This window comes from Lytechinus variegatus, chromosome 7 (assembly GCF_018143015.1).
Source record: "Lytechinus variegatus isolate NC3 chromosome 7, Lvar_3.0, whole genome shotgun sequence".
In the NCBI taxonomy this organism is placed as follows: domain Eukaryota; kingdom Metazoa; phylum Echinodermata; class Echinoidea; order Temnopleuroida; family Toxopneustidae; genus Lytechinus; species Lytechinus variegatus.
In genome coordinates, this window is record NC_054746.1 from 18,911,730 (window position 1) to 18,934,044 (window position 22,315).

Here is a 22,315-nt window from a genome sequence, read left to right on the forward strand (position 1 = left end):
TGGACACATGGGCTGCTCCTTGCAAGAGAATTTCATAATTTGAAATCAATAAAGTTCAATAAAGTTTCATGGCTAAAGTTTCTTAAGTGTTTTATTTTATTAAAACATGGCCCAATGTTTCTTTATAAAATAAGCTTGCAAATTTGTTAAGTTCACATTCAATATCTGACAGATGCAACTATATACTTTTGCAACAAAGGCTTAAGAAACAAGGACTAATAATAAACTAAGTGTGCACTTGCAATTCCTCCACAGGTGGATACTGAGATGGGGCATTGATGAGGAAAGACAAAAAGAAGTACAAAAAAACCCTGTAATGCTCCCAGTGAAATTAGGCACTTTGTGAACCCTTGTTCAAATTAATCTTGGTCAATCAGAATGCATTATATTTCCCCGATATAATTATAATGAACCAGTTCATTGTAGTCTTCATTACCAGCGGCTTATACAACCCGGTGCAGTTTGTTGGAAAGGAAAATAGGTAAATTTCAAGGGTTTAATATGGGAGACTAGCACAAAAATAATATCTTCCTGAAAAGTGCATCTGTGACCAGATACTAGTATAATATGAACCTGGTTTTCTCTCCATTTATCTCCATCCAATTCTGTCACTTCTAATGATGCATATTGTGAATTTACCCATGAAAATCCACTCACTTTATCTTTCCTTTGAACCCTGTAAAGTTAATGTACCTTTAAATGACTATCAGTATCAGAGAGAGAATATAGTTTATCATGACAGAATTTAATTCATTAACTATGTGTTTGCTTCAAATCAAGGAAATAAATATCTGTTGTTGTGACAATAACAAATACAAATTCTTTCTCTATCCCTTTCTTTTTTCTCTATTCCTGTAGCTCTCTTGCTATAATAACTATAATAAAAGCATGTATATACAGTTAAGACATTGGCATATTTTAAAAGCTTTTCCCCATGAATCTATACAGCTTTACAGGTATGAATATATAATAATATTTGATGAAGTACAATTGATTGGACATTGATTACTAAGATAACAAAAAAAATCTGTTTCCTATTATTATAAATGGAATCCTACAGTAGGCCTACATAAAACATGAATATGAGCTCCAGCTCAGAAAAAAAATAGTAAAAAACCACAAACATTGGTTCTCTTTTCCATCACTTAAAAAAAGTATTAAAAAAATGCTGGTATTGGATAGAGATTGGCGACTTCCACATCACAAAATCAATACTGAAACGTGTATTCATCCATGTGGGTATTCATCACAAAGCACTTTAGCGCATATGGAAAGAGTTCGGGTTTATCCATATGGGTGTGAGGAAGATGAGAAGAGACAATGGAATATTGTGAATGATATTATTTTTTTATTTTACTGTAATACATCAATGGTTTAATAGCTCAGCCAGTTGTTGCCAATGATCAGCTGCTAAAACTAGATAGAAACAGTTCATCTGTTATACTAGGTAATATTACAACATACACATGCATTTAGCAAGACAGCAACTGATGCAGTGCATACACAAAGAGTTTCATTTATCACATTTGGGAAAATGCTAATGCAAAGCTAGTAATATTATCTTTAAATTTAAATATTCAAACCTCTCTTTAAATGTCTACTACTGAAACTTCTTGTATGTAACCTTATCTTATATTATTTGTGAAAAAAAAACATTATTGAAAATCATAAATATCATTCACATGTACATGTATGTATTCTCTATATTTCTCTCAATCCCAAACTTATTTATTTGATAAAACAATATCTGTTTTCCTTTTAAATGTGTGATTAGTTTCAATTATTGATGACAAAATCTGTGATATGAATTTACATGAAGGTACTGGAAAATGAGCAATTCACTGATAAAATATTGAAAGTGAATTTGGTAGGCAATTATTAACCTGGGATTCATGTTTGCTTAAAACCACTGGCCTTCCTAAATTATATAATTGCTTGCATTATTCACAAAGCAAACAGAAAAAGACAACCGATGGAAACAACAATTTTCAGGTATGCAGCTTGTGTGGGTGTGTTTACCACAAACCTGAATGGACAGGAATATTTATTGATGACAAATAATAGAAAAGCAAACGTGTCATTTGCCATTTTAACAATAAAGCAAGATAGTTTAGATTACCATAGAAAGTATGACCAAATCTATATCATAAACAGTATGCAGTGTGTCTAAAATAAATGTTGGAAAAAGACTTACAGGAATAGGCTTTCAAATTAAAACCTGCAATTCAGTTTGAATTTTTCTTGATATAATGAAGATGGTGATGAGAGTGATGATGATAATAATTTGGTGATGATGATAATAAGATGATGATAATGATGGCAATGATATGATGATGATGATGATAATGATGATGATGATAATGATGATGGTGATGATGATGATGTTGATGATGATGATGATGATGATGATGATAATGATGGTGATGATATGATGATGATGATAATGATGATGATGATAAGGATGATGATAAGGATGATGATATGATGATGATGATGTTGATGATAATGATGTTGATGATGATGATGTTGATGATGATGATGATGATAATGATGGTGATGATATGATGATGATAATGATGATGATGATAATGATGATGATGATAATGATGATGATGATGATGATGATAATAATGATGATGAAGATGTTGATGATGATGATAATGATTATGATGATGATAATGGTGATGATATGATGATGATGATAATGATGATGATGATATTTATGACGATGATATGATGATGATGATGCTGATGATGATGAACGATGGTGATGATGATATAATGATGACAAGACGATGATAGTGATGATGATGATGATGTTGATGAATGATGATGATGATAATGATGATGATGATATGATGATAATGATGATGATGATAGTGGTGGTGATTAACGATGGCCACATAGATCATGATGGCAAGGAATCGGTGATGTTGGTGTCATAATTATCATTTATACTTTGTATGATTTGCTTTACTTCTTCATAAATCACATATAACCCTACCTGAGACTCCATCTTAGCCCAACATTGATTGAGAGCATCCAGGGATGTCTTCAGGTCACCCTCTAGTTCATCATTGTGATTCAGGACATCAAGCTGAAGGTTCCTCCTCGCTGGCAGGTGATGGACAAACGGTGTATCCTAGCAACCACACAAACAACATGTTAATGATTTCAACCTATATCTACTATGGTATGTCATTATTTCCTTGTGCTTTCCCCTAACTTATGAGCCTAGTTATAACCAATGATATGTACATCAAAATACAATGATTTACTTTCAATCAAAGATACATGGATTATATAGTGTTAATAAACTTTTACAAATATAAATAAATTGAAATGAAGTGCATAACTAACTCCATTAGCAATCTGATCATATTACATATATACAAAAAAAAAGTTTTGTGCTTCCTAATATATGGAATGATTGATACATATCAGAATGTCTGGAAGTATTGACACGTTTTTTTTCTTTAAATAAATACTTTCCATAAGCACTTAAACAACATAAAATTTCAAAGAATTATGCAATTTTCTTACTCTTACCATTGATTGTAGACATAGATAAAGAATAATATATCAGGTTTTGAACAGTGATCAGAAAGTTAGTCCACATATATATCATTAGGAGTTTCAAATGATTGAGATAGAATCCCTAAGTACTAGCTGTTGACACATTGCTATTTCCTGGTCATAATATTAGCTCTTTGGCTTGGTGATATTAAAAACAAGCATTTTATGATTAATTGTATGACCCTTGTCATCCAAATACCACCAAGCAATGAACTAGAACAACAAGTAATACACAAAGACTTGAATTCCCAAAGGAACTAAATCCTTCTTTTAAACTTCATAGAAAAGGAATTTGATAATGTATGTATACAAGATTTTGTAGACGTGCAAGTATGGAAACATGAACTGAAACTTAAAGAGCCCTGTACAAAATCTCTCTCAAAACTTAGATACATTTAAATGTACCTAAAACAGAAAGTTAAAATACATTCTTTTAACAAAAGTTGATATCTGTCCTTATGGAATTAATCTCGTCCGCAGTGTCTCTGGTCATGCACCATGTCTTATACAAACAACCGTTACCAATCAGGCATAACACATAGTTTAACTGTAAAGTCACCTCAATAACCACCTACACTGTCAAACTTCCCACAATTTAAGTCATAACTGATAAAGTTATATAAATAAATTCAAATCACAACAAGAGTATTCAAATGACGGTTTATTTCATGGATATTCAAAAAGGGCATTTTACATATATTCCAGTGATGGAGTAAAGACTTGTCAGTTTATCTATGGTCTGAATTCAATATCAATAATCAATAATATCAATATATATATATATATCAATAATCAAAACTTTGCAATCAAATACTTTCAAAGTGTATTGTGGTTATTAATCTACATGCAACAGTGTATTCATTATCTTTATTATATTTTTTAATAAAATGATAACATTTTTATGCATACCTCTGGTCTAATAATTATGCATTACATCAGCTGATGATATAATCATTTATCTGCATACATTAATATGTGACACATGTGGTCTAATACATCCTAGTGTTGTATTCAATTACAGGCTGTAGTTGAATTATGTATTCATTTTGAGTGTGATTTTAAATATAGGCCTACAAATAATTCTGAATGAATGATACTGGATGACACTGTCTTATGTATTCAACAGCATTCACATACTTTAGCATTCAATCATATTGTTATTATTCATACATGTATTCTAATTTATTCATTAGCATAACATTGAAAAGTACAATCCCTATTTCATGATTTATTCCACCTTGTTTTCAATTAAACCTAAGACGTCAAAAACTATATAATTACCGGTATACATACCTGTGGTCTAATGTATTCCAGAGAAGCATTCAATTGTCTGTTCTTCTCAGCGACCTGCCTGGAGATCTCTTCCCATTTGGACCTTTGTTCTGCTAGTTCCTGGTCTATCTCCAGGTCCAGTGGGATCCCTTTACCCTCTTCATTGTTGTCAGATGGAGTCCTGCGCTTGGCTCCTCGTCTGGCAACAGACTTCACCAAGGCTTGGTGGGCCGACAGTTCCTCTTCCAATTTCTGAAGGGAAATAATTGTTAAAAAATGTTAATACTTTTTTGTGGGCTCAAAACTTTAAAACGTCATAACTTTCTTATTTTGCATCTGATTTTGATGAAATTTTCAGTGTTACATGTATGTTTGTTGGATTTTTCTCCTTTTATATTAATAAACTTTATGTTGGTGTAGATTTTTCCTTTAAATAGAAGAAACTAGTTCTATGAGATTACTACAGAATTTGAAGGTTTAAAATGAAATGCACAAGGTGTTGAATATACAAAAAAAAACATAACCAACATACATATCTTATTTTGTAACAACATGGAGATGATTACTTTACAGCCTGTTCATAGACAAGAGAGAGAGAGACAACAGACACCATGAAGAAGATTGACACCAGACAAGCTTGATTACTAAGGTAAACATTCCTAACTACATTAGTCTGTGTTATTAGAAACAGAACAAACATCACTTATGTAACCTCCTGAGAACACACCTAGATGAATCCTTGGATGACACGTTTAAAACCAATTTCCAAACATGATTATTAAATAAATACACAAAACAGGTTTGAAAGAGTCTGGGATTTATGAATTACATAAATTGACCATTCTATTTAAGCCTATTGCCAATATACTCCCTCCTCCATCACATACAGTTAAGTTAAAATAACTAAGAATAACACTGCTAAATCCATATTATGTAAATGTTGTTCAATACAATTTGATCTCAAACAAAATTTGTAGTCTAATTACAAGGGAAATACAAGTCGTTATGGCCTGGCAGACAAAACAGTGAGAAACATTATCACAAAAATTGAATACAATCGATAATATTTGCTAACTCAACTGCAACTATGAAAACAAAATCACGAATCCTTTCCCTTACAATTTCATAGGGGAAATACCAAAATAGAGGAAAACTTCCTGAGAGATGGGGGGTCAATGTCCACTATTTGATTCAAGGATGTAAGCCTAGTTTTGCCTCTAAAATGTGCTGTTTTCACAGCAAGCAGAAATCTGAGACAAATGGGTCAAACCAAAGTGATGAAAATATGGGGAATGCTGGAAAAGTTTGAAAGATATGACTGATGAAAATGTGTAAAGTTATACATCACTATAAGGCCAGAGGTTTATTTGACTGAAATGGAAGTAAGCATGGGTAGAAAATATGGCAATTTAAGAGCTAAGTGTGTGTGATATGATGTCTCTTCACTATCAAGCCAGTGCTTATAAAATAATAACCGGTGTGTTGGCTCAGTTGGTAGAGCGTTCGTCTCACAACCGGGAGGTCGGGGGTTCAAACCTCGGCCGCGTCAGACCAAAAGACGTTAAAAGATGGGAGTTGCTGCTACCCTGTTTGGCGTTCAACAATTTAAGGGATAGAGCCTCTTCGATCTGGCGCTGCACAGTGGCTGCCGGACCCACGATCAATTGGGCAAAGCAAATTTTCGGAGTAATCATTTCATGTCTATTTCGAACGATAAATTATGGATTTATCATTATCATTTATCATAATCTTAAAAAGTAAAAATATAAGGCCGCTTTCCCATTTTATATAGCTGACTTGGCCATTATTCTACCAATTAATTTTATTTGCAAGTATATCTAGTAGTTTTTGATGCAGGAAATACAGAATGTCAAGAAACACATCCAACATGCACAATATGAAAGATTGAGAGCAAGATTTTAATTGTATGAGAATACCTACCTTGTATTTAAATGAATTATTATCACCATGGCATGATTGTAGCTAATATTTCATTCACTTTTGCAAGAATAGACAATCTATCACAATCTGCATTGCACTTATAGTTCCAGATGCGCCTTTTCGCACAATTTTTCATTTTCCTAAGCCACTTGAAACCAATTTTTGTTTTCTTTTTCATGCCTGCACTGAGAGCAAGTTATCCTGGTAAAATCATAAATTAAACATTCTGTTTATGATAAAGGAAAGGGAACTCAATTGATACTTGTTCATTTCAAGACTAAGATTCCATCTTTTCCATTCCAAGTACATTTCACCTTGAGTCCATTTAATTAGTCAATAATGAGATTTGAATCATCAGTGAATTCCCATGCTAATCTACAACCTTATCATAAGTTCACAATCATTCCAATACTGTCTTAATTGCCATCCAATAATCACCTCATTAAACTTGTAATAGCCATTACAGATGATTTTTGGGCAATGATGAGTTATTCATTACACATTCTAGTAATTAATGAGCTTTGTTTCAAAATGATTTTACACCAACTACTAAATCCAGTGTCTTCTACAAGTGCTCTTAAAATGTGCATTCTATCTATAAAAAAAAACATTGTTTATAAGCAAACTAAAGTCCTTGTTGTTTCAACATGAATGACAGCTCTGTCTGCCTATCTCTCTCTCATTTACCTTCCAATCTCTGCCTCCTTAAAGTGTCTTTTTTACCAAAGTGGAAATGGCGCTATAAAAAATATGTTTATCATGATTGTAATCATTCTGCAAAAATATATGAATAAACAAGTTTTTCAATGCAGTAAATTGAGTCAAATCTAAATTTGTGTCAGAAAAGCTGTTACAGAAACTCATTCATACCATTTTAAACATCCAACACGGAAAATGGAAAGCAATGTAGGCGATATGACAAAGTCTGCACTTGTCTTAGTAAATCAATACAATAGAGGAGAAATACCAGCACAACACATTGATTCATTCTGGTCCTCTACCGGCAAGCTCTAATTAGTTCAAGCTTCATATTCATTAGGATCAAAGCTCTGCACTGTTTAACAAAGGAGGAAAGTGGCTAATTGCTCAGTGATTTAGAAACTGACTCATATTGTTTTACAATCTGAACTACAAAGGCACTTGTTCCTGGTGTCTGTCGATATATAAACAACTTGTACTGCAGTCTGTCATGGTGATGGCTTTGAAATAAGGCAGGTAAATTGCATCAAATATGAAGTGGATTAGACAGCACACATGAAGTGCTGTCAGGATTCATTTGGAAAGCATGGGGGTAACAATGATGCAGTGTGTGTACATTGGTAGATGGGCTGGATGGAGAACAAGGCACAGTGACTGCACAATGTTGACATAAGTCACTGCCGTACCTTCATTTTATCATCTTTCATTTGCCCGTTAACCAGAATGCAGTAAACAAAACTAAATTGTGATAATCATTATTTTAAAAAATTATCATGAAAAAATCAATTCCACCAGTGTATAAACAACAAGGTCATGAATGATAATGAAATTTTCCATGGTTGTGGTTAGATTCATAGGGAAACTTTGATCGGTTTTCACAAGAGTAGAAGTGTTTATGCCAGATGACCTATCATATGCTCAAGCAGCATGTGACCATAGAATAATTGAATTCACTTCAAAGTCACCACACACCTCATGTGGGGGAAAACAATGATCTGCAGTAATATGGGCTCCAAGCTAGATTTGCTGTGAGTTGTATAATGCCCTACAAACGAGTCCTGATAACAACAACTTGGTCATATTATTTGGCTTATAGAATAAAGTGCATATCCTTATCGATTATAAACAAAATATGGAATGGAGAATTTTGCAGGTACATATTTTATATATTGCAGAATGATAATATATATAAACAAAAATATGGTCTGCCAGTGTTTTGTTAAAATCCTAATGAATGCTTTGTAAACAATGCATTGCTTAACATCCTTACCTAATGCATGTATATAATCACACCCACAAGTATAAGGGGGTGAATGGCTGCAAAATTGGAAATTTAAAGGTTAGCAAGGAAGATAGCTTTCTAATCAAGATATGAAACAAGTGATTGAAAGAAAAGGTAACTAGAGAATATGTCTTGCCCAGGGATAAGTAATCTTTATTAATATACAAGGAATTTTTTTAAAGAGAAGATTTAATCAAGGCTCAGGGAAAAAATTTTTCATTGCATCCCTTAGATTGATTTGATATCAATATCCAATTCAAAGATAGTGTGTTTGTTTGCAAGTTCTTTGTACAAAAAAGTCCTTATTAAGTTATTTCTTGCACTATGCAGCTACACTGTATAGGCCTACATAAAAATCACCAGGACTATCAATCAATAATTACTGGTGCAAACTTATCATACCACATCACGATTGGAGTTGGAGTTGAAAACACGGATCAGATTGTAGCTTTGTTATATGTGTAGGGCCTTTGACATTTTATTGGTCAATCAATGGTTTCATTAGTCAGTGTTCAGATTTTAAAAAAAAAATCATTTTATAGCTGTAGCATTTTAATATAGCCCTGATGAAGAAAGGGTTGAAATTGAATGCCACTCTAAAATCAAACAATAGTCTCAACCAATCAGTGCACATTTTCATTAAATTACATTTAAATATAACTTTTTTCAAAAGGCCCTGATCTTCATGTGTGAACACGGAAGAGGAGACAGCAACCATTTTACCCTGGAATTTTATTATCATATCAAGGTTGTAAAAAGTGGACTTCATTATCAGTTGAAATGGATAGCAATTATTTTAGAGGACTGCTGTGAGAGTGTTGGCCTTCTCTCTCATCATCTGTCCCTGGCTGATTACTTGGTATGGATTTTGACCATCAATTAGCTAACTAGTGAGTGGTTCTGAGGTTTGTCCATCATGGAGATACATATAAACTACCAGCTACTATAACGAGGTTCGCATCACAAACACAACCATCCACACAATCAGGCAAACACTAATCTGCATTCTGTGATTTTATGACCCAAAATTACATTTGAATTTTGAAAATGAACAAAAATGTTATGGGTGAAGTGTGAATACATGAATACACTGTACATAGGCCCCCATGAAGTGAATTCAATGAAACAATGCTTCTCATTTGTTCCTATATCAGGTTTCACAACTGTAAACTACTTTATCTTAATGACTAACTTAAAAATTAAAATGGTATGATAAAGAATAAAGCTTTCTCATAAAAATACCTTAAATGCATGATAGGCAAGTTTAATTTTTAGGTCAAGGATGGATGAACAAGATAAATTATGTAATCTAATACAGAATTAAGAAAAACACATTTTCATTCTTTATATTACATTTCTACTCAATCTTTGTATTCCTAAATAATAAGGAAAGAAAGGGAACATATGGTTACTTAGAAACTCCCAACACTTGGGCATCTTGAACTTAACTTGATTTTTTAAAGCCCCCTTGTTGCAGCTCTATAAAGCAAAATATTATGAAAATGGTATAAAGGTGAATATCTTTATTTTACAATAAAAAGAGAGTGTGATCTGCAAGAAAAAGTTTAAATTTGGACTTCAGCTGTTTGAAATGTAACTTCCATCCTAACTTTCTGTGACTATGAAGTAATTAATTTGTGAAAATAACATCAAACAAAGCACTCAGTGATTAACAGCTGCACACTAATTTTCTAATTGCATGACCTTATTAAATTAGTGTATTAAATATACCCAAAGGAGTTTGACCTATGAAAGGTGACAGGTATCACTGGTCAGTCTGTGAAAGACATTGAGCTTGGTCAATGCCCATGTGGAATACTTAATAAATAAGCTCCTTCTAAAATCAAATTTTATTTGTGGAAAATACATGCTTACTCCAGAAAACTTTACTATTGAAATTAACACTTCAGAGTTTAAAACAAATAAGTCCAATTAAGGTCATTACAGATATAAAGTAATGTAGTGTCTGACTGATCTCCAGATATCACAAATCCTAGGCCACATTTACAATGGACCAGAATGGACAGACCTACATATATTTTTCACTATAATCAGAAATCAATATACATGTAGATTAATATTTGTGCTTTACCAACATCCACCCAGCATTTAACCTTTATTGGATAATCATGTAGGTATATAAAATGGAAGTAATGAAAAAGATGAAGCAAAATATTTAAAATGCAGCTCTGTGAAAGCTTGAATGCAGCTATAAAACACACCGAGTAAGATTCTTGCTAAAAAAAAAGGGTACAACACTGATTATTTGCAAAGGTTAAGGTATAGATAGATCTGGAGAATGTTTCGGAATATGAAAACTTTCAATTTTCCCTAACAGGCAGAGCAATAAGAAACAAAAATGCTCAAGACCAAAGAAACAGAGGACAAGGGTCATTATTCAATTATTGGACGGATACTCTGATTCATCCAGGACTTAAAACAACAGCCATATGGCACAGCTCATTGTGGAATGGCTCATGATGGCTGTAAGAAAGCCTACATGATTTACCTGAAATACAGCTATATGTTGAGTGTATATGGCTGCAATGCATGTGTGGAAGTAAATAACATTTCACTTGGTGTTGATATGTGAGATTATCAGAGCATGATCCCAAATAAAAAAGTATGCAGTAAAGATCAAAGGTCTATATAATCATCATATCCCTGGAACCACCATTGCATTCATGGAAGAAAAAAAAAACACCTTTGTCTGCATGGCTCAAATACACTCCTCCATGTACAAATCATACTTTTCAAAAGATTAAGAAAAGAACAGAGATTAAATTCTTAGTATAAACATGTTTCAAAGTGATTGGAAACTGTTTATTACATTGCACCTATTAGTGTATGCTGAAACATTAGGAAATCACCAAAATGATCAGCAGTTAACTCTGTATTACTTTAATTGCATGCACTGCAAGCATAATGCATTCACACAAATGGTGGGTCTTAAAATGTTTCTCCTAGTAAGTAGTATAATTCCTATATCATTTATGTAAGGGAATCAAATATACGCTCGACCACTCCACATGACTTTTTTTATTATATTTTTTCTTAAAGATGAACTAGTTGAAACCTTACAATGATTGTGTTCACCTACCCCATTATTTGAATTCTGTTCTGATGTAATTCAGTATGTAGAGAGCTATCAAACATGTCTTTTCATATAACAATAAAACACACATAAATTGGTCAAGAGTGTTATCACTTTATCTAATTCTCCATATTGCAGTAGGGGGTATGTTGCCAGGAGAATTTCCTACCAAAATACAGAACTCGTAACTTTTAAAGCTAAAGCTACATATTTCAAAGTCAAACAGGTTTTAAATCATCAATTATTCATCTGGAAGCAAACATTCTATTTTTTTTCAGTGTTAAAGATTATGAGACAATTATACCAACTACAGTATTGAAAAGTAACGGATGTCATTTATCATATCCACTGCAACAATTCATTTTGAGGTGAATGTAAGTCAGAGACTTGATACTAATAAAAAAAAGTATGACAATACTCTCTTCTCAAAGAAAAAACATGGAATAATAACTTGAGTTCATCATAATGCAAATCCCTTTATTCTATTCAGGACCCTCTTAAACCCTTCTAGCAATGTAACTAATTCTATGACCTGTAAAATTAGGTTCAGTGTGTAGATCATTATCAGTGCTGGAGAAGTGTTAAAGCTGACTCTAGATTTCTCAGGTCATCCATTTTGAAGCTTTTATCCAAAACTTGTTCAAATTTGTGATCAGAGTTCCACAAAGTAAACTACAGAAAATTTGATTTTAAAATGTGATAAGTTGAGTAGTTGACGACAAAATTATAAAAAGCTCTCAAACAGCCAGCTTAAGAGTTTGAATACAGAAAATATATATTTCATGACCTTGCCATGGAATAATACTAAGTTATTATGTTCAAGCCCAAGACAAAATGATAACATTGCTACAAATTAATATACAGCTAACAGTACATAGTTCCATCACTTAAAGTACAAACTTAAACATAGATTTAAAAGCCTGTTAATTCTATAGTGGCCCCTGGTTGCAAGTATGATCTATTAAAACTTTGTGAAACAAAGACATATGTTTCTAATAATAATTTGTCTTAAATGCCCTTAATTAAGTTCTTAGTATGATTTTAATTAAAAAGTATTATCAAAACAAAAATTAAAAAAACATCACTTGATGTGTTTGGATCAGTTTCAAAACACATGAAGAATAAGATCTTATTCTAATATTGGAGTATGACTCATACAAAACATATATTTTCTCAATGAATATTCAAGGGGAAAAGTAAAATTTAAAATGCTTCACCCCTTCCCCATAATAGGTAAAAATCATGTATTTACAAGACGAAAATCATATCCTCTCTAGTCTATATATATTAAGAAAATATATTTTCTAAGATTGAAATAAAAACAGCCCATTTATCTTTCAGTACACTTACTAGTCAAGTTTTGCAGTCTACCCTAATCTCTCATGGCACATAATACTTTGGACTGACTAAATAAATGATTATAATATCTATGATAAATAGCTTCTAAGATTCATTCAAAGATATGACAAGTCAATGCAAACCAAGCATGAGAAAACCTAGGGAACAGCACAGCTGACCTTTTCAGACTCCTCTTGCTGACCATATATTTGGCCTATTTTGTGCCGCTGTTTAAACACGTTTGTATGGGCTATGGTGACTTTGGGCAAACAAAACCAACATCACCATGATGTATTGTGTTTGCAATGATAAAACGCACATTCTTCCAAAATGAGTTGAAGAGAGAATTCGGACTTGATCATATCTTATATCAGAATTTATTATAAACAAAGAAAGAGTGCATCCTTCATTTAATTAAGCCTTTGAAATTAAATAATTAATTTAAAATGTTTACGAATCCATGAAGTTTGACATCCTCATTCAAAATGCATTTAATATCCTTATAATCAGTACCTAAAAATAAAGCTTTAAAGTTTAATTGACAGTTCCCACAATAAAAGTTAAGTTTAAAGGTAAATGCTAGTTTTGGTAACGATATCAAAATGAGTTCGTACAGAATCTAATAAAATGACCACCAAAGTGTCTGTTTGTATAAATGAAACGCATGTGCCAAAGGATTCTGGAAGAAATTGTGTAATTGCTGAGAAATCAGCAAATAAGCACAGGATTCGGGTAGGGCGTCGGGCATGACGCTCTAAGCAATAATTATATATTGTCCCACGTGCGCTTATCTGTGTTGGGGATCTTCGGTGTGAACATTTTTCAGCGTAGATTTCAAGATTTCACAAAGTTCAGTTAATGTAACTGTACCAGATCTAGATCCTCGATGATATACTGACTATTAAGCCTTGTTTTACAGACTTTCTCATGAAATCAGTGTTTACTGCAACTACTGGAATTTCTCTTTAATAATAAAATTGGAAGAATGCATTAATTTCCCACAAAAATATATTTTCTTTTGCATATTCAATTGACTTAAGAGACAACTGAATTGAATTCCATTAGCTTGATAAAATCAAACAAGTGAGATAACTGATGAGTCATATGTTTACTATAATGATATGCATGGAGTATTGATCATACTAATCTCTCCATACACATTTCTCTATGCATTGTGTATTATGAATAACTGCATACAGGATAATAATTATTTGTGTAATAATATCCTGAAACATCACATTACCATTATTTTTACTTCGTTTAACATTGTAAATGGCTGAAAGTGGTTATAGACTAATAATTCTACTGATATGTCAAATATCATCAGATTTAAAAACAAGTCCTCAGCTTGTTCCAATGACGTGTTTATCAGCCGTGTGCTTCTAATTGGTTCATTTATTATTAATAGAAGATGTGTGAGCAATGGCTCATGGTACTAGCTTAAAGAGGCACAAGTCCATAATATTTGATGTGTTTATCTTTTATATAATCTTGTATGTGTAATGTAAGACATATATGTATATCATCTGTCAGTGTTCTAGGTTGGCAAGATACATGTACTCTAATCTATATTCATGTATTTATTTCCATCCATTATCAGAGTGTGTTCAATTTATCAAACTCATTTTTTTTTCATTTCGTTTCTCCATTTCTTGCTAATTTCTAAAAGGATAAACCACATATTCAAATGAAATAGAAAATATGCCTTTCGTTGAGATGTGGTCACTAAACTGGTTTGACCCCGACCTATGCAGCTTCCAATTATGCAGGATTTCATATTGCTCCACATGCTAACATATGAATGAGAATTAAGCATTCAAGTCTCGTCTGTCCAAAGTCTACTACACTGCCTCAGTCACACCAACAAAACTGCCCAATGCTAAATCATTGGAAATAACAAAAGATTTGGTCAGTATGGAGTCAGTTTGTCACCAATGTGACTGAGGCTTAAGAAGCCATATGAACAATTGTTCAATGATGAGTGTAGAGGAGAGTGTAGGATTAGCTCAGTGCACAGATTAGGATCAGTTCTACTCTATAGGATAAGAAGCTCTTCTTTTTCAATTCTTCTGTGTCATCATGTATTGTTATTATTGGGGTATGTAACATAGAATTTGTAGGTACCCATCATCGTGATCGTTGAAGTGTGGTTCCTTCTTTTGACCTTACTTTGAAGGAAGATAGAATTGACATTGCCATGGCAACACAGGCCAACGGCAAAAAGAGTTGCATTTAGATTCAATTTAAAAACAATCAAATGCACGTTTTGAATGTGTTGTGATTGAAAAGAAAGTTTAATTGCTCAACAAATCAAATGCAGGTTCAAAATGAGCACCTCAGACTAGTTGAAAAATATTTTTTCCTCAATGGCAGTTAAAATTTATCGTTTGAATATGAACTTGTTTTTCTTTCAAAGTCGCTGATATGCAACCATTGTGTCCAGAAGAAAAATAAGTAGGAATGTGAATTTGAGCTTGACTGCTCTAGATAACAATATCTAGCCTTCAAAAACTGATAGAATAACATTAAAAAAAAGAAGAAAACAGGGTTGGGTCTCTTGTACTTAGAATTTACAAGAAATAAGAGAAAATAAACATAATTTCAGACATAAGATCTCAAAACATATATAGATTGCGTTTATTATATTAATGAATGATCAACATGACCTTTGCTGATTGTCTGCAAAATGCCAAGTATACAATGATTTTCAAAGGGAAAGTAGTTCAAAAAGTGCAAACAGTCACTGTTTGGAGACAAGAGATATACTAAATGTTATCTTTACCTTTTTAAATTTCAAAGAAGTTCTTCTTGTTAAAGTTGTACTAATTAATCATGCTTCGACCAAACAATAAATTATGGTATGCTGCCTCAACAAAATATAATGCAGTATTAATAAAGGATATTTCAATATGTTTAATCCTTGAATTGGTTTGGTTGTTATGTCTTTTTAAAATTCAAATTAGCTAACTTGTTGTTGTTGTTATCTTGGGTTTTAAGGCGCTTATCATTCAGATATGAATATTTACTTGACTTGCTGTCAAGTACAATTTTCTTAATTCAGTCCAATTTCTATAATTCTTTGATTTAATATAATACAGACACTCCAAAAATGAGATCTAAATTGCTGAAAAAATGTCATAAAAAGAAAAAGTCAGCCACACATTTGCAATACATTGCAAAAAAAAAAACAATTTTCATCAACCATAACAGAAAATTTGGTTACAAGAGATTGTCTCTTAGGGAAATAAAAACATAGATAAATCAAAACAAGCAACCCCCCTGATAAATATACTCTCCAGAACTTAAGTTAATCTGAGATTATTGTGAAACTGATCTTCTTGATATTTTAACTTCTCTGCCCATGGGAGACATTACTGAACATCAAAACACTCTCCATGTTTTATTTAGAAGTGAAAATCAAGTTTAGTTCCTCGACTTGTAAATACCAATGAACTTGGGTTGATAGGTTATCTACATCAAAAATCCCACTGATAAACAATGTTGAGTTTATTTGCTTTCAATTGGAAGTAATAGATTTCTATAGTAGTTTGAAGAATGTTTGTCTGTGGATGGTCATAGTCTATAGACTCTATTTGGGCCTATTTTTTACATTGTGAATACAAACAATATTTTATCAATATTTGGAAGTATATTAGGCCTATGTCATAATCCTAAATAATCATTAACACTCATTTTACAGTTTTACCTCATAGTATTAATTATGATATTTAAAAAATTCTCAAAAACTATCAAATTTGTAATGTAAAATAATTTCTGTTGCATGGTAGTGATTGTAATTAATATTAATTTGTAATTCTTTTTCAAGAAATGCAGAAGCTCCTGTTCATATGAGAAAAATGGATTACTTTCAGTGGTAAACTAAAATTTGTAATAAATGGTTTGGGACTGGGAGACAATTTCATGGGACAAAAAATAGAGTTGGTGAAGAAAGACAAATAGGTAAGCTATAAACAAATCTGAAGACTTTTCAGAACTTACTGTAAAGTATTAAATGTATCCAAAATGGAAATAATGAAATTCTGTTCTTACTAAAGTTCAAAACAGGAATTACACTATTTGAAAAAGATTACCTAAAAGGAGGTCAAATGAGACTAAAATTAGCACAATATCATCCCTCATTGAAATCAAACAAGAAGAGAATCTTGGTCAAGGATTGGCTATAGGGATCAACTTACATTTCCAAGCGGAACCAGAGTCCGACGCTTCGGGGTGATCGGGGACGAGAGCATGATTACGCATCCAGATTTTGGGTAGGGTCTTATCGGTCAGGGGTAAGCCTCAGGTCAGTGTCAGGTCATCACCTCTCTTATAGAATTATCCTTTTCTTCGGAGTCTATTTTCTTTAAGTTAGGAAGTTGTGTTTTCAGAGCAAAGAAAGGAAGATAGTACACAAGCTAATTGTTGCTTCCAAGCCACCTCTGCTCGGCTCTGGAGGGTCTGATAGCACCAGACATGCGAGTGGTGTGCGGATGTTAGGGATTACAGAGCAGAATTGATGAATGTGTTGAGGTACATGAAGGATGATACATTTATTGAGAATCAATATACAATTCCTCTATCTTTCAAGATTTCCAGGGTTTGAAAATTTGAATGAAGACAACATCAAATTACGGCCATATGGATGCAATATTCCAAGATAAGAAATCCAAGTGGTTGATCGGTTGATCAGTTATTCCTCCAACATACATTCGACTACACAGCTAGAAGAGGGAAGATTGGAGAGTCCGTTTTAAACGATGTACAGATATACATGCAGCAAGGATCAGATACATGTAATATCAGTCAAACATAATTGCCCATTATCAATAGAAAGAACAATAATGTAGCTGCAATGGATAGGCTCTCCTTGAATTCTGCAAATGCAAAAGGATTCATTTGACACCGCAAGTTTTATCCCTTTATAGACAGCTCCTATATATATGCTCTAACCACAAATCCTGCTGCGAGAAAGCTGTAATACTAACATCATCCAAGGCTCAAAGCTTCCATCATTACACTACATCCATCTCCTAGTCAACACAAAAGGCCACTATTTCATGTAATCTCGTGCCTACTGATGAAAAGTCATATTTTGTTTGATTGTAGATGCTTTAGTACACGTGATGCAGAGTGCAGGTGGTTTTAATTGCGAGGGGTTGTGATGGAGAGTAAAGAATCATGAATACAACAGCGCACGTCCTCCCTCCAGCCGTATCAGCAGACTAATGATTAGTGGTACGAGTAGTAGCTGATGGTGCAGTGCAGCACTGCATGCACAGTAAGACATCGACCTCACATCCACACCTGCACTCAATGAATGAATGAATGATGATGATTGGTGCGTTGTGTGTATGTGACTGTGTGTTTGTCTTGTGTTTACATCTGAGCTTGTGTGAGCATACTGAAGGGTGATCTCTGTTCTAATCTCTTTATTTGAATCTTTCATTCTCTTTCCATGAATGTTCAAAGGGGACTTCTTTTAAAATACTTTTACATGGTTGAATAAGACCTAATAGCTATAGCCTGAAAAGCATGTCCACTTTCCTTTGTTTCTCTCAATGCCAAAGGAATCAAGCTGCCTAGGTTTCATGGCCTGATGGCTGTATCAGATGAGCCTGTGATCACATGGTCTCCTGTCAAAAGATCAGTCTTTGCACATTTGGCAAAGCATGGCTCTACATCTGCCACACTACACCCAGGAAATGTAGATGTCCACCTGGGCTAGTTCTGTAAATGGATAGGGCCCAGTCTTTGAAAGGATGGATATTTCATATCACCTATTTATGCTATTCCCCATAAGATGGACTGTCCAATTCATTTTCAACCAAATGGTAAATTTATTTAAATCATTCATTCATACAACCTTAACATACAATGCATACATACATTCATTTCTTTAATGGTACAAATCTACTAGCAATTCTATAATATAATGCCTTTGGAAGTGATAGAAATTTGACATATAAAAGCATATAAAAACAAGGGCCTTGTTTCATAAAACCTGTTCACAATATCAAGTTAGAAGCCCCTGTTATAAGCTAAAGCTGAGGAACATGAATGATGAAATGTAAAAAAAAATATATAAAAAATACTGACATCTAGCTTTTAATCAGATTTAAGCAGATGGCAATTGATTAAGACTTCAGGAGAGCATTTCATGAAACAAATAGTGAGAGATTTGTAGTTACAAGCTACTGAAATCCTTGCAACTGACTGGCTCAGAACAAATAAGCCAGTGAAAATCAATGACTATTTCCTTCCTGAAACAGCCCCTAGGAATATAGTCCATCAGTTATCACATGAAAAAAGGAAAACAGTAGCAGGGAACAATATACTATCAATTATATTTGCCAATCTATTATATGTTATTGCTTTGTAAATCATGTTTTGCAGTGCTCGGCAATAAAACTACTGAACTTAATCAGACTTATTCTTCCACATAGAAAAGGCATGGTCCTCTTGAATACATAGATTTCAAATAATGACACGTAGACGAAGAGACAAATAAGTCCATATTCCATTAACTGTCGCTGTCATTTACATTGTTTGCACAGTTCAACGGTGAATAACCACCTATAAATTGTACATGTCATACAGCTTTCAGCATGATAAGGTGCAATTCATTTATACTTAAGTTTAATGTCAAGGCAATGAAGATTTAAGTTTTATCTGGCTTAATCCACTACAAAAATGACACTCAGGATATTCATAATATAACTATTTAAGGTGTCACACTCACTCTGCAGTAGTAATGAAAACAGGCATTCAAATGAGGGAAAAAAAAGTATTACCAAAGTTTTGAAAATTCAGGGTAAACAATATAGCGATAGGGAAGATGTAAGAGTGAAAACTTCTTTAAAGCAATAATTATATTTGCATATTTATCCACCGATTTCTAAGTTTATCTATACAGTCTTGAAGTTTTGCTTCGATTTTTTTTTCACAGGGAATAAACAACATGGTATCAATAGAACTTTCGAATGAACTAAACCAAGTAACTGACCTTAAAATATACTATATTTTCATGTTCTTTTTTGCATAACACCGAACATTGTTTAGATTAAAAAGAGCTGTTGGCTTCAAATGAGCTGTAATCATTGAACAAATATGAACACTTCTTCTTTGTTAGGATATTACATATTGCCAGATATAGGAGTACAACAACCAATAGGACTAGGAGCTCATTTATTGCATGGCACGTGCTCAGAAGCAAACAACTTCAAATTGTTTTGTTGTGAACGGAGGCCCCCGGGAGGGAGTGTGCTCGTTCTCTGTACATGTTTGATCATAAAATTGAACGAGAGAAAAGCTTGGAAGTATATGGCAGTTATTATTAATTAAATACACCAAAGGGAGATGAAGCAATGAAGAGAAAGGGATGGAAAGAGAAAATGAGGAGAGAAACTGATGACAGAAGAGATGGAGAGAAAATGAGACAGATCCAGGAAGATAGGGGGAGAGAGAAAGAGAGAGAGGGAGGGGGTGGGGCATAAAAGAAACCTTCAAATATCATATAAAAAATAAATGATTTATATATCAAATTGAATGAACAGTTTCAAAACATTTTAGCGCTTGATATATGATCACAAAGTCACAGACTCAAAGGAAGAACACTCATTTTTAGAATTTTACATAAAAATTGCTGAATCTGGCTATCATCCAAAATTTATATTATGTTTTACCACTCATTTTGTATATTTACATTATTTCATTGTTTCTATATGATTTCGAAAACAAACAAACTTAAGACACTCTCATCTAAAATGAATCATATAATGAAGTGTGAACTTAGTAGACGTACAGTACAAAATTTGCTGAGAGACAAAGGCATTCTTGAAATAGCAGAAAAAAGAAGTCACTAGAATTCACAATACAGCCTATGAAATATACACTATGATATGACACATAATATATTTCTCACCACAATATGACCCCCACTGACCCAAAAGCTATAGAACACTAATTTGATAACTGAAATAAATTATCAACCAATTTATCATCATAATAATCTGACTGGGAGAGTAAAGAGGCATGAATTATGAATGAATTGAGTTGTTTGGGGGAAACGAGCAACCCATAATTTTCTATTCTGTTCTTGCTCTACTCTTTCAAATAAAAGGAAATGTGGAAGAGGTGAATGTTTAAGAGATATTCATACCTCTTTAAACTTAAGAAAAAAGTCTAGTTATCAGTACAAAAATTGCTTATCTATCGCAATTATTATTTCATGGAAAATATATTCAGAAATGTACTCTAACCTATCCATTATGCCTAATACTAGAAATGTAGTAGAGAAGGATATCATACAACAAGGGACAAATCAACTTGTTCAAAATTAAAGGAATCAGCTTCTAACAGAATAAAAGTTATACTGTCATTTCTCAATTTATTTTAATAAGACAGAACAGTAGAGTTTTAGGGTCATAATCTAATAATATATGATTTTTTTATGACAATTTTTTAAATTCATTTATTAATTTATTTGATTGAAACATTATTGGATCTAACAAAGCATGTGGGTTTAGACAAATCAACTTCATTCCAGAAGTCTCATCGTTTAATACAATTGCATGTAATTTAAATGCCCAATAACAGCAATAACCAGAGCTTCGAAAAGAAAATACATGTAAGTTTATTCTTGTTTAGAACTCTGCATGCAAAGCTGTCAAGCTTAGGTTCCCCAACATTAAATAGAAGCATATATCCAGTTGCAAAAATATTTATAAAGAGGATATCAATGACTGAAATCATATAAAAAAGAATGATACTTTTACGTTTTTACAGTAGGCTGTGACTTGTATTGGACAATGACCCTATATATGGGGGGAGGGAGGGGATTGTTTGCAAATGATAATTAATTCTTCGCTGATGGCGGGTTTTAAAGTGGCTCCAATTCAACAAATTAACTAATGAATTCTGTTACTCAGGGAACACAATGTTACAATGTTCCATTAGGTACTAGGCTAAAAATAGGCCAATTTCATTCCACATAATGGGCCAATTTAGATTTTAATTAATTAATTCATAAATGAACTTTTTGTTGGGAGCATTTTAAAATTCTACTACGATTTTCAAAGGGGCCGCTCTATCACAAGACTTGAATTTAACAGTGA

The 22,315-nt window shown here is 32.9% G+C and overlaps 1 protein-coding gene across 4 annotated transcripts in view; it reads right to left on the reverse strand.

Annotated features, from left to right (window-relative positions):
• LOC121418655 (nesprin-1-like) overlaps window positions 1–22,315 on the reverse strand; it is a 128,299-nt gene that overhangs the window by 55,165 nt on the left and 50,819 nt on the right. For all 4 annotated transcript variants that reach the window (XM_041612636.1, XM_041612635.1, XM_041612637.1 and 1 more), the window contains 2 exons: window positions 4,870–5,100; window positions 3,005–3,142 (listed from right to left, as the gene is read on the reverse strand). In XM_041612636.1, the coding sequence (XP_041468570.1) occupies window positions 3,005–3,142; window positions 4,870–5,100 (369 nt within the window). The remainder of the gene's footprint in view (window positions 1–3,004; window positions 3,143–4,869; window positions 5,101–22,315) is intronic.